This window comes from Rhynchophorus ferrugineus, unplaced genomic scaffold (genome assembly GCF_030347505.1).
Source record: "Rhynchophorus ferrugineus isolate W39M unplaced genomic scaffold, kcgeb_rfMv2 rfM7, whole genome shotgun sequence".
NCBI lineage: Eukaryota > Metazoa > Arthropoda > Insecta > Coleoptera > Curculionidae > Rhynchophorus > Rhynchophorus ferrugineus.
Window position 1 is genome coordinate 14191774 of NW_027472586.1, and position 13434 is coordinate 14205207.

At 33.8% G+C, this 13434-nt stretch overlaps 3 protein-coding genes across 4 annotated transcripts in view; 2 read left to right on the plus strand and 1 right to left on the minus strand.

Moving 5' to 3' along the window:
- AdoR (Adenosine receptor) overlaps positions 1–3278 on the plus strand; it is an 88624-nt gene extending 85346 nt beyond the window's left edge. For both annotated transcript variants that reach the window (XM_076410152.1, XM_076410151.1), the window contains exons 3-4: positions 1890–2101; positions 2162–3278. In XM_076410152.1, the coding sequence (XP_076266267.1) occupies positions 1890–2101; positions 2162–3208 (1259 nt within the window). In that variant the 3' untranslated portion in view covers positions 3209–3278. The remainder of the gene's footprint in view (positions 1–1889; positions 2102–2161) is intronic.
- Positions 3279–7846: 4568 nt separating this feature from the next.
- Positions 7847–9455, minus strand: LOC143199954 (malectin-B). The gene is made up of 3 exons (XM_076410157.1): positions 9036–9455; positions 8782–8981; positions 7847–8720 (listed from the first exon to the last, which is right to left on the minus strand). Exons 1-3 carry the CDS (start codon positions 9314–9316, stop codon positions 8377–8379), a joined length of 825 nt encoding a protein of 274 aa, XP_076266272.1. The 5' UTR covers positions 9317–9455; the 3' UTR covers positions 7847–8376.
- A 730-nt stretch (positions 9456–10185) lies between these two features.
- LOC143199951 (uncharacterized) lies at positions 10186–12388 on the plus strand. The gene is made up of 4 exons (XM_076410154.1): positions 10186–10237; positions 10522–10630; positions 10695–11435; positions 11827–12388. The coding sequence occupies exons 2-4, from the start codon at positions 10537–10539 to the stop codon at positions 12225–12227; spliced, it is 1236 nt and encodes a 411-aa protein (XP_076266269.1). The 5' UTR covers positions 10186–10237; positions 10522–10536; the 3' UTR covers positions 12228–12388.
- The last annotated feature ends 1046 nt before the right edge of the window (positions 12389–13434 follow it).

The window sequence follows — 13434 nt, forward strand, 5'->3', positions numbered from 1 at the left end:
TTATATATTTCATTTTTTAAGATATTTTAATGAATGTGCACTAATATTCAGTGCTGCTGCAACATGCTGAAAAATACTTTCAATAAAAACCGTTGCAACTTAATATTAACAGTAAATATGTTTACCTCTCTAACGAATTTTACCGGCAAGACAGGACCTCCATTACCTCGTGACTGCCCAAAGTAACTAATAAGAGACGCAACCTGTTCTGTCTAACAAGCAAAGCATTATAGGGCTCATTCGTTTACGTGTTCGAACGTATCAGACAGCATAGTATCTCTTTTTAAAAGGAATAAACTGAAAGGAAAAATATTGTCTGATTTTTAATTTTACAAAATGCGACAGGCAATATATTAGACCTCTTTATGACGCATGTAGACTGCTTCTTTGGATAGACTATACAACTTATTCTCTTTTCTGTAGTCTAGATCACTGTATTCTACCTCTCGATCGCTTGTAAAAGGTAACGTAGCAAAAGCAGACGAAAACTGCCAAAAATAACTGAATGCTGATTGGAATCGTCTTGAATTAGCCACTACTTACAATTTTTTATTACTGATACATTACTGGTGGTATTGTTGAACAAAAGATACTTACTAGTATATTTAATAATGATAGTTCACGCTATTAATATGTTATCAATCATGATAAATCATTTTACGTCAACCTTTTTTATAACAGCTCAATTGAGAAGTCCCCGACCTGACACATAGATGGCGCTACTAGAATTAAATCCATATGTTTTTTAGTTAGCCCTAACCCTCAAAAGATGCCTGTGTAAATTTGACATGATAAAAAAACAACGGAAAAAATACAGTTGAAGCAAAAACTTGGCTTGATGCCGAGTTTCCGGACACTGCCCCAGAAAAATCAACCATCAAGGATTGATATACTAAGTTTAGACGTGGTGAAATGAGCACCGAAGACGGTGAACGCAGTGGACACCCAAAAGAGGTTGTTACCGTCGAAAACATTAAAAAATTAACAAAATGATTTTGAATGAAACATAAATTGAAACTGAATGAATTAGCAGACACTCTAAAGATATCAACTGAACGTGTACATCATATCATTCACGAATATTTGGGTATGAGAAAGCTCTGTGTAAAGTGGGTGCTCACTTTTGATCAAATACAACGACGAATTGATGATTCGGAGCAGTGTTTGAAGATGATCAAGCGTAATAAACTTGAGTTTTTGCGTCGATATGTGACAATGGATGAAGCATAGCTTCATCATTTCACTCGGAAGTCCAATTGACAGTAATCCGAGTGGACTGCACACGATGAACCCGCTCCAAAGCGTGGGAAAACGGAACAGTCGGCTAGCAAGGTTATGGCGTCTGTATTTTAGGATGCGCATGGAATAATTTTCATTGACTACCTTGAAAAAGGAAGGACCATCAACAGCGACAATTACATAGCGTTATTGGACCGTTTGAAGGATGGAAATCGTTGAAGAACGGCCGCATTTGGAGAAAAAGCTAGTGCTGATTCATCAAGACAATGCACCGTGTCAAAAATATATGAATTGGGCTTCGAATTACTTCATCATCCACCGTTTCCTCCAGATCTGGCCCCCAGCGACTATTTCCTGTTCTCAAATCTCAAAAGAATGCTCGCTGGGAAGTAATTTTCGTCGAATGAAGAGGTGATGAAACTGAGGCCTATTTTGAAGCAAAGGAAAAATTGTACTACAAAAATGGCATCGAAATGTTGGAGAGTCGCTATAATCAGTGTATGACCCTTGAAGGGAATTATGTTGAATAAAAAAACTAATTTTTCCAAAAAAATGTGTTTTACTGTTATGGTAGGCCGGGGACTTTTCAATTGACCTGTTACCAATTTAATTGTTGGTTAATTGTTTAATAAGAATTGTTCATGTTTCAGTTATTATTAGTATCTGCTGGTTTGCCGGCTGTATTGTGGGATTCCTTCCACTGATGGGATGGCATCAGGACAGGCCCGCCAGAGTCGACTGTTTCTTCCTCAGCGTGATGGATTACAATTATCTGGTATTCCTTTACTTTGGGACCATAATCACACCTGCCTTATTACTGGTTGGTTTCTACGCCCATATCTACAGAGTGGTCCTGAAACAGGTGAGTTAACAAGTCGCCAAAGTCAACTGAGTTTTCATGTTGTCGTCCCGCTTGTTTCAGTTGAAGCAGATCGTCGTGATGAACCCCGAGAACAACGCCCGCAAGACGAAGAACCTCTCGTCCGGCGGCATGGTGAGGATGCTGGGGGTGCAGCAGAGGAACGAAGTACGAGCCACCCAGAACCTGGCCATCATCGTTCTGTTCTTCATGGTGTGCTGGATCCCCCTGTACACCATCAACTGCATCATCGCTTTTTACAAAGACTTCAAGGTCAATTCCAGCTTCATGCTGGCCTGTATCATCTTGTCCCATCTAAACTCGGCCGGTAACCCGTTGTTGTACGCTTACCACCTGAGGGACTTCAGAGCGGCGTTGAAGAACTTCTTCTGCGGCTTGTTTAACATGGAACAAGAGGGCTTCGAACAATTCCCCGGTCGGTGCCCGTCCAATTACAGCCAGTACCGAAACCCATACAGGAACTCCAGCACGAACCTGGACGTGCAGAAACGGAACGCAACAAACTCCAAGGTGGAGGTTATAGTGAAAAACTCCGCGGTACTGGCCGCCGCGCCCACCGGGAACATCCATCGCGGCATCTGGAACATCGCGGAGGACTCGGGCAGGGATTCGGGCTCGTCGCAGGACTCGTTACGGGACCCGGACTCTTGTCGCCCGGACAAGTTCCTCATGATCAAGAGGACCATCGCGCTGGACAAACCCAAACTGTCGAATAACGCGTACGTCGACTCGTCCAGCATGGACGATTCCGACGACGTCTTCATGGACGATTCGCTGCCGTATTATCGGGAGATGAACGAGACGTGTCTCACGGATACGCTCAAGTCCTGTCCCCTGGAAACATCCAGCGCGTCACTCCGCGTTGTCAATCCGGTGTTCGTCATCGAACCGGACGACAAAAGTGCAGAGCGGCTGGAGGTCGTCAGGTCCCCGAAATCCGGACGGGTCAGTCCCTATAAGTTCGTCAGCGGGATATTCAAGGGAAGAAGGAAACTGAAACGGAGCCTGAGTGACGGAGAGAGCAGGACGGATTCGCTTCGACGGCAAAACGGGCCTATAATAGCGGATTATTTTTCCGTACCTATTTAGTATCAATTTTTCAAGTCTGTTACGAACGTAATTGTATATTTATTGATAATAAACGTATTGTTAATATAAATTTCTTTATTCTCATTAATATCACTAAAATATCCAATGTGTTTAAAAGTTATAAAGTCCAAGGCCTACTTTACACAAAATTAGAAATTAACGTTGGGAACTATCGACTGAAAACAGTCGAAACAGTCGATAGTCGCAAAACAGTCGATAGTCAAAAAAATAGCGACTGAAAATAATAATTACTATTTTCAGTCAAATGCAAGGTTCGACTGTTTTTTCCATTCGTGATGTCAGACGAAGATGTACAAAGTCTTGTCTGTGTAAAATGTGAGATAGGAAAGGACGCAGATAAATGCTTGGAGCAGTTGCAATTTTAAATGTCTTTATATTCCTCAATGGTAGTATAAGCGAGATAGAGATGTATATATATTCATTCAGGTGATAACTTTAAAAAAGAAAAGAAAAAAAAATTACTATTTTATATTATCATGTAATAAATAATATAATTTTAAAGGAAGTAGGATTACTTTTATACTGAATGTTCTGTGGATGTGTAAAAAGGAATGGAATAATAACACCACAAATGTTTTATCGTGTTTTAATATATTAATTGCTATTTTTAAATAACATAGCATCATAAATATAAATAGTACAATATAACTTAAATAAAACCTAAGAACTAATGATTTTCAATAAACATAACTACTAAATAAAATGTAAACGTATACCTAATCATTGAAAAATCTAATCCATGATGAACCTAAAAATGATCGTACAATAACTACCAAACCCTTTTTAAATAAAAGTTTTATTTATTTTTGAACAGAAATATTTTTAAATTACTATGAATATTATCATGTTCAACTTTTCTTCCGTGAGGCGATTTCTTCGATCGTTAATTATTTGCCCAGATTTTGAAAAAAATCGTTCCGAGGGGACAGATGTTCCGGTTATAGAGGAATATTTTACGTGTAACTGATATAATTCAGGTAGTTTCATTTTATGGGTTTGCTAAAAATCCAATGGGTTTTCTAAACGCCCAATAAATGGAATTTCCAAATACTGCTAAATCTGTAAAGTTGCTGTAGTACTTCTTTCATTCTAGCCATTTTTTTTGAAAATATCTCCAGATGTCAATACATCCTTGGTCAGTAGTTTTGTCTTGAATTTCGAATTGTGAAACTATATTTGTATTTTTTGAAGTTAGAATGGAAGATACCTCTTTTATGATAACTTTTTGTATCGCCCAAGTATTATTTGCAATACGAAATCCTGCTTTTTTAAATCTAGGATCTAAAAATGTGGATTTCCCGCATATCGTATTTATTTCTAAAATTGCCAGTATTTTATTGATGACATTTAATACACAATTTTGTCATTTTTTTCCCATTCACTTGTTAAAATCCTGAATTTGATGGAATGTTGCAGTCCTCTTATTAACCATATAAATAAAGACATCGTTGGGATATCTTTCACCAGATAACTCGGTGATCATTATTTCAATGGGTTTTAAAAGTTGAACACATTCTGTTAAGATAGTCCATTCGTTAACAAACAAAAACCTTGGTGCTCTTCTTAATAGCCAACAAAATATGAATGTAGAGTTTTCCTATCAGAAAATGTATTTATTACAAATATTTAATATACTTTATTTAATAACTGCTACTGTAAAAACTTCAAATCTTTTGGATCTATGCAATTTCTGAAATCCTTGGAACCTAATTTTAGTTTTCAGGATTTTAGGAAAAAAGTTTCAACAAACAAGAGGCTTGGACAAAAATCGTGAAAGTTTATCAAAAAAGTATTACCTATTATACGAGTCCAAAGTGTTACCTATTGCATCTAAGTATCTTACTATTTATCATTCACAATTTAATTTGTTTTCCCTCGAAAACTAGCGTTCCAAAATGCTGCTATATTAATTTACAATATATAGTTATTCACAAGCAAACTACAAAAAAAAACATAAAAGCACATATATTACATATAAAACCGAGAAAAGATCTTTGCCGTTTATATGGGTCGCCTTTTTCACTTTAGGCATAAAGGTCGCGACTTCATGTCAGCGAGCCTCTAGTTCGTCTTTAATGTCGCCCTTACTTGTTATGGATGGTATTCCTTTAATGACGACTCTGTAGCACTTATCCCTTTGTAATTAATATGTGTGAGATGATCTTGATGAGATATTCCAAAAAACAACTAAAAAACCTAATGTTAATAAACAATTTACTAACTGGGACACGTTTACTTACACCCTTACACTTATAATGCAGTTTAAATGTAAGACTCAAAAGTATAGACAATCTTGAGCAGCAAACCCAAATATGGGGTAAATTACCCCCTTGAAATTAGGGAAGTGATAAAAGAAAGACTAAAAGCTAGAAGAGTATGGTACAGAACCAAAAATGCTGTAGACAAAACAATATTTGATAGAATTAGTAATCAGACAAATCAAAATATTACAGAATATAAACAGAGTTTCTTCGAAAAATATTTAAGTGCATTAAACCCGGAAGCAGACAAAGATTACTCGCTATGGAAAGCAACTCGGTGATTTAAAAACCAATTACTAGAGTACCGCCTATGCTGTTAAAACGTATTAAACCATTTATAGAGTGCACAAAGTAACAGCGGTTGTTGAAAAGGCATTCGAAGAAAGTAATTACTGCTGTGGAATATTACTGGACGTCTTACATTCCCGCCTTTTACCGGGATGACATTTGGCATTAATCTACAAAAGGAACGAATTGCTACCGCGGAATTACTGTCGACTGCTGAAATCATATCTTTCCGAAATATTGAATTAAGAGACTCGCATGAAGGGGTATTCTCAACATTTAAACCTATTTCGGCTGGAGTTTCACAGGGTATTGTCGTCTTGGGACCACTCCTATATCTGCTCTATGCTGCTGATATCCCAACAATAAAAAAAACAGTACTTCGGACATTTCCCGACGATTACATGACAGTTACGGCAAGAGATACATGTCTAAGGCTGAAGAAAAGTAGCGATCAACAATATCTACAAATGGACTATAGACTGGAAAATACAACTTTGTAACTCCAAATCTATCCATGTTAATTTTGCGTTGCGGCGAAATGACTTAATAAAGAAAGAAAGAAACCTAATTATATCACTTGACGGATGCCCGATTCCTCAAGCAGAATCAGCTAAATACCTCGGAATACATCTCGATGGTAGGTTAAATTGGAAACATCATGTTAGACAAGAACCTGAGTAGATTAGACTCAAAGTCAAGTAACTGTACTGGTTAGTCGGAAGATACTCCCAATTTGACCTAAAATCCAAGAGATTGGTTTATCAGTCAATCATAAAGCCAATTTGTACCTATAGGGTACATATCTGGGGTTGCACTTAACCAACGAAGAGCTGCACGATGACATCGAAATCAAATGGATACACGAAGTGATCCAAGATTTCCTTGATGATCCTTAAAACATGAAATACGGTTGCTAAATACAGCAACATGGAAGCAATACAGCTACTGAACAAAACGCAGGAAATCAGAAGATCGAAACGAACCAAACCACCCGAACTTGTAAGAATACACTAATTTTAACTTTAGCTTAAGTAGTTTAGTTTTATTTTAATTTGGGAAATTCATACTGATGTATTAATCCCGTATTCGCCTTGCTTGGATATTAATGCAAGTATAACAAAATATTATAATTAATTAATTTGTAAATTAAAATTGTACTAAGGATATCTAAAGATATAATTAAAAAAAACAAAATCTTGATGGGATGTGCCTTTATATTCCTCTAATCTATTTCGTTTGCAACAATAATCTTAATATCATTATTTGACAGAGCTTTGAACTGTTGTTACTTGGTTAGTAGCTCTTATTTGTGTTCTAAATAGATTAAAATTACCAATATTCTTACCTTGATCGGGGGAGGCAGAGAAATTTTATCTTCTTGCTTCTTTTTTTATGGTCTATACAATGTTTCGTTTCGAGCGGGGAAGGTGTCATCACGGACTTCTTCCCCTTCTTGTTCTTCACTTCTCTCCATTCGGGCTGTTCGCCTACCTCTCGTTCTAATTCATCCTCGTCGGTGATATATTCTTCCATATAATTTTCACATTTTCTTACGGCCAAGACCTCTATGTTTTGTAAGAGTAATTACCAATTGGATCAATTTTGTGTGATATTTCTAACGTATCTTTTACTGGAGCTTTTGTTTTCACGGTCCGGTTATTTTTATTAATATTAATATATTTTAGAGTCTCCTTTTACCAACTATGGGTTTATCTGAACTGGGTTCCTAAAGTTTAACGTGGGCTCCGAACCACGATCACGGTCCGGTTATTATAAGTGTAAAACGGTTTCAAAAAATTCAGGTGCCCCGTACCTGGGAACTGTTTGAAACCGTAAGCTAAAAGTTGGCCGTAATAAAATACTGATGTATTTTTTGTAATATTTCTAGAGGGTTGTTTTCGGAAACTGAAAAACCCTCCTTGAGTCTATGAAGGATCCGAACTATCCATAAGATGTATTATGAAATAATATAAACGAATAAACGTTAAAACGGCCAACCTGGCATTAGAGCACTTCCATCTCAGTTAATTCCTCCTAATCCCGATTTAGTTAAAATAAAACACAGAAATTGAATCAATTATTTTATATATTACAGACCCAAGGGCTCCACAAAAATATACAGCCATGTATCAACTGTTCGCACTTCATGTCAAATTTTAATAAACATATTTAAAAAATGTTTCGAGAACATATTTTAAATTATAGCAAAACATTTAAGAAATTAAGTATCATTTATTTTTTAAGTACACAATTTTTTCACCATCGTAAATACTGAACTTGACCAAACCAAACTCACTAACCTTTAAAATTATAAACCCATTATACAATCAATGTAATCAACTGATGAGGCTGCTTAAATCATATCTATGATAAAGTAAGCTATCCCTTAAAGGACATAAAGAAAAAAACAAAACCACACCAATTGTGTCACAAAATTATCTAACATTAACAGTAAATATACAGCCTTGGAAGTAAAAATAAACTTGTCTAATATTGCTCAACTTAAATGTATATACAATTACTTATCGATGCTCTGATTACAATCAAATGTTGAACAGTATTAAATTTATAATCTAAATTTAACATATATACTCATTATCACAATTTGCAAAGACAGAACAAAACTGGTATAAAGGCTCCCACAACAATAAACACTGGCAACATGATAGATGACTCCTCACTCTCATAGGGGTCAACATACTTTGGCACTATTCGTGGTCGTTGGGTATTTTCATCTTCTTCTTCATCATCTAAAGTAGGGCTAGAATCGTCTACTTGAGATTCTGTGTTTACCAGTGAAGGAAGCTTTGGAACATCATCAATTGTGCCCTTCATCAAATAAAAGGCATTTATTTTAGGATTGTCCTTATAGCCTTTTATGAATTCAAGTCTCAGTTTGCCTCCAGCAATATCTGATTCTTCACCAACCACAAATAATTTGCCTAAAATGAAAATGGATTAGTAAAATCCTATATATACTGTACATATATAATAAATGTTTACCTTGATTTATTTGGAAAGGAATATATTCATCATGGGCAACACCCTTGTCTACCTTAGCAAAAATATCTAAATCTGTCACTATAGTATGTTCACTATTAAGAACTACATCAAAGACCTTCTGATCTGGAGATTCAAAGTAAACTTCACAAAATTTAAGTACCAGAACATAATCTCCATCTCCTGCTATTGGAATATCATATCTGTAATATAGAGGAAATAAAATAATTGAATGTAAATAAACTAAAATATCTTACCCAAAGGTATTTGTGTGATAACGTTCAGTCTGATATAAAATGTGGTCATTAGGTGGAACTCTACCTATAAGCAATCTTTTTCCATAATCGGAAGCAATACCAATTCTACCGGCTAATGGATCGCTTTCGTATTTAATACCGTTTACATCAGTATGGACATCTCCTCCAGCATTCACAGCATAAATAATTTGACCAACGCTCTCTACCTTTACGAAAATGTACACAATAATTGCTAACGTACAAAAGACATTTACGAACGAGGACATTGGCCTCACAACCATCTTTAACTCATTAAAATGTATTATAACACGTACAGAAACACTTTAAAATGCTTATCACCTAAACATGTCTAAAAAAATATTTTCAATGATCTTTTGTGAGGTTATAAGTCAATATGACCGCCATAATGACAGCAGAGTAGGGATGACGAAAAATAGCATTATATATATATATTTTTGCCTAAAATATCGATATTTTTCGATATTTTCAAGAAAAATTAAATATACATCTTAATCATTATAAAAATCTTTAACTAACCTTTAAAATTGATTTCATTTTAAAGGTTTTTTAAAAATATCCCTACTATTTAAAATACTTAGTGCATATCGATATTTTTATCAGTAAAATCGATATTTTTTTACCCCCCGTTACGACCGTTGGCATCTTGAAATTAAATCAAATTAAAACCACGTCTAATTTTTTAGAATTTTTGCTAGAACTGTGGAGTTTTGATATCATACAAAATAAATTTTATATATTAATATTTATATAATGATATTATAAATAATACTTAAAATTTGGCAAAGACATAATTAACTGAACAATTCATATATAAATAGCTTTTGTAGCTATATATTTTTCATAATTAAAAAAACATCATTATTGTAGCACCGCCACTCGCTGTTTCTGATTCGCTTGTTATTATTGTGCAGCATAGACATTAAGATTGTATTAACTTAATCGATTAAATTTGTTAAAAATTATATCATAATGATCATGAATATCGGATTTTCAGTTTATTTAAAAATTGAAGACTTATATATATATATATATTTTTTTTTTAATATCGATAAATCGATATGTTTTTCGCATGTTTCCTACACGAAATGACACTTCATTATGCGATGTTGCCAATTTTGTTCTCTAAATTATACAAAATAGAGAGTGCACTCTATGGAGATCATGGAGATAGGAGATCAAGGGTAGGAGAACAAACCATTTTGGCGGTATTTTGCTTTGTGAACTGAGAGAAGGCGTGTTTTTATAATTAATTTAACTATAATTATTCATTAGTTTAATTACTATAATTGTTTAATTTAATTTTTATTACTGCATAAATAATTTTATTTGGGAATACAAATTATTACCTATATAATTTACTGCAATATAGTTTGAGTTATTATTGAAGAAAAATATTTTACCATATTTTATTATAATATTAGTAGAATTAAGTTATTAAATAGGTAAATTACCATAATTACTATAGATAGAAGGACAGAACATGGAACAGAATAAACTTTTCTGTTGTAAAGACTGCAGGAAGTCATACTCAAACCGCTCTAATTTAAATATTCATATAAAGAGAATTCATCCAGGTAAATTTCTGCAACAATTTTTTACTTTTCTACTGGATCTTACAATAAATAAATCATGTTTTAGAAAAAATTTCTACATTAAATCTAAAGGCTGCATCAATTTTTAAATGTCTTACTTGTGAAAAAGAATATAGCAGCAAACAAAAATTGAGACACCATGGATCCCGAGTGAATCATCCTGCTATTGATGAATTTTCCGAAGCGACAAAAACGACTTATAGTTGTACATTATGTCAACTTACTGTTGGGAAAATAAGTCTGCTAATGAATCATATAGAGTCGTCCCATAACATAAAAATTGAGAAGGAAACATTGAAATTTAACACCTTTGAAGAATTTAAAATATGGAAAGATGATATGGAGCAAGCCACAAAAGCCTCATTTGTCATCAGAAGAAGTTATTTTTCTTTAAATTGTGTTACAAGAATATTTCAGTGCAATCGATCTGGTTTTTATGTCAGTAAATCAACAGGTCAAAGGCATATAAAAGCGCAAGGAAGCAATAAAATAAATACACATTGTCCAGCTGTTATTAAATTGAAGCAAAAAGGTGATGAATGTGAAGTAGAGTACACTAAAACACATTTTGGACATGAAAATAGTTTAAGAAACTTATCTCTCCGGAAAACAGATAAAGAACAAATTGTAGACAAATTAGTAGCTAAGATACCATTCAAAGTGATATTAGATGAAATCAAAGGCAATGCAGATGCTACTAATGTAAAAAGAATAGATTTAGTGACTCGTAAAGATTTATATAATATACAGAAGACTTATAATCTTAGATCCACAAATAATAAGATAGGTAACATTTATTTTTTAAATTTTTGATAATTGTTGATATCATCTTTTACAGTTAAAAATAAGCACCCGGTTATGTTTATATATGAAAGACATTTTAAGGTTTTTTTTGAATTATAACACATACTATTCACGATATCAATACATTCAGTCATATTCTCCTTATTTTTATAAAATGTTAATATAATGAATGATAACGAATGAACTAATTGTTTTTTGTAATTTATTTTCCTTAAATGGTATCTGAATTATAGTGTTTTGATTCTGTGTAGATTTTTAAAATGGGTATTTTTTGGGTAGTGCTGTATTTACTTGATATATTTTATATAGTTTATGGCAGGATTAATTTTTTTAATGCAAAACCAATTAAATATACTAATAATGGTATTTTTTAGATCAAGAAACGACATTACCGACTGACTCGAATACTGAAAATATGCGAGAAGAAAGTTCTACCGATGAAAATAAACAAAAATCAATATTATTGACATGTGAAAGTCGTGTTAATAAAAGGCGTCTTTCTGGGGATTCTGACTATGCTGTGGCCAAAAGAAAAGTGGACATTCTGTTTGAGAACATAATGAGTTGTTGTACAACAACGGCCCAATTAAAAGTTTTAACTGATACTCTACAATCAGTGAAGCCAAAAATACTAGCCTTAGGCCGAGGACTTAAAGAATGTATTCAGGTAAATGAAATTAAAGGAAAGAAGATATTGATGCCTCAAAGAAGATTTATTATTCTAAATAATAAACGATTGGTGCCTCTAAAAGTCGTTGAGCATTCTGAAATTTAAAAAAAAATGGCTAATCAATCATCAAACAAGACTGTTCAGAATCATAAGCATGCCCAGAGCTTATAATTATGCAGGCACACACTAGTGGATTAGACCTACGAAAGGGGACACCACGTTAAAAAAAGTGCTCCTAGAACTCTACCTCTTAGGTGGTGTGGAAAAGAGTTCATTAAATATGTTTCTATATAAATTATTGTGTCAATTTATAAGAATATATTATAACATTTTACTACTGTCAGTTATGTTGAAATAAATTATGTTTAGTGCAATATGTTGTTTTCGTATTTTTGTGTGAAAGTGAAACATCGATAAGTCTTTTCTGGAAAATATGATATAGTTCACTGAATGCAGTTTGCCTATATTACTCAACGACCTCAGGTATGTCTATTTGATTTGTGAATTTTAAATAAAAATCCACATATCCTAGGATTTCGATTGTACTTTAATCTTAATGTGTTTCAAGGTGACTATGAAATTAGTACTGAATGAAAGTCACAGATGATTTCAACATTAGTCCACTATTTTCATATGAATTTGATTTTACATCTATATTAAAGATAAATCTAAAATCGTTTGATGATGTAAATAATAGTCATGCAAACATAAAATATCTCCCAACTTTTCAAATAGGTGGAAACACGTCACTATAACATCATTATTCTTTAAATTTAATAATTTTGAATTGTTCAACATATTTTAGGAGTGTCTTAAAAGATATCAAACTGATGCTCAAGTATTTATTTTTAAGTTATTTATTGATAGGAAATTGATCACAACACATTTCTTGGCAAAATTATGTTTTTTTATTCAACATAATTCCCTTCTTGGAGGATACACTGATTATAGCGACCCTCCAACTGTTCGATACCATTTTTGTAGTCCGATTTGTCCTTTGCTTTAAAATAGGCCTCAGTTTCGGCGATCACCTCTTCATTCGACGAAAATTTATTCCCAGTGAGCATTCTTTTGAGATCTGAGAACAGGAAATAGTCGCTGGAGACCAGATCTGTACAATACGATGGATGAGGAAGCAATTCGAAGCCCAATTCATGAATTTTTGCCATCGTTTTCACTCACTTGTGACACGGTGCATTGTTTTGGTGCATATTTCTTTTTTTTTTCAAATGGGACCGTTTTTCGGCGATTTCATCCTTCAAACGGTCCAATAGCGCTATGTAATAGTCGCTGTCGATGGTCCTTCCATTTT

Bases quoted from the DNA above. Each gene is read 5' to 3' on its own strand.
- LOC143199954 (XM_076410157.1), bottom strand. From the start codon at position 9,316: ATGGTTGTGAGGCCAATGTCCTCGTTCGTAAATGTCTTTTGTACGTTA. The intron at 8,982-9,035 runs GTAAGATATTTT...TCTATATTACAG, and splicing joins TATCACACAAATACCTTTGG to ATATGATATTCCAATAGCAG. The intron at 8,721-8,781 runs GTAAACATTTAT...TTTTCATTTTAG, and splicing joins TCCTTTCCAAATAAATCAAG to GCAAATTATTTGTGGTTGGT.
- LOC143199951 (XM_076410154.1), top strand. From the start codon at position 10,537: ATGGAACAGAATAAACTTTTCTGTTGTAAAGACTGCAGGAAGTCATAC. The intron at 10,631-10,694 runs GTAAATTTCTGC...ATCATGTTTTAG, and splicing joins TATAAAGAGAATTCATCCAG to AAAAAATTTCTACATTAAAT. The intron at 11,436-11,826 runs GTAACATTTATT...GGTATTTTTTAG, and splicing joins ATCCACAAATAATAAGATAG to ATCAAGAAACGACATTACCG.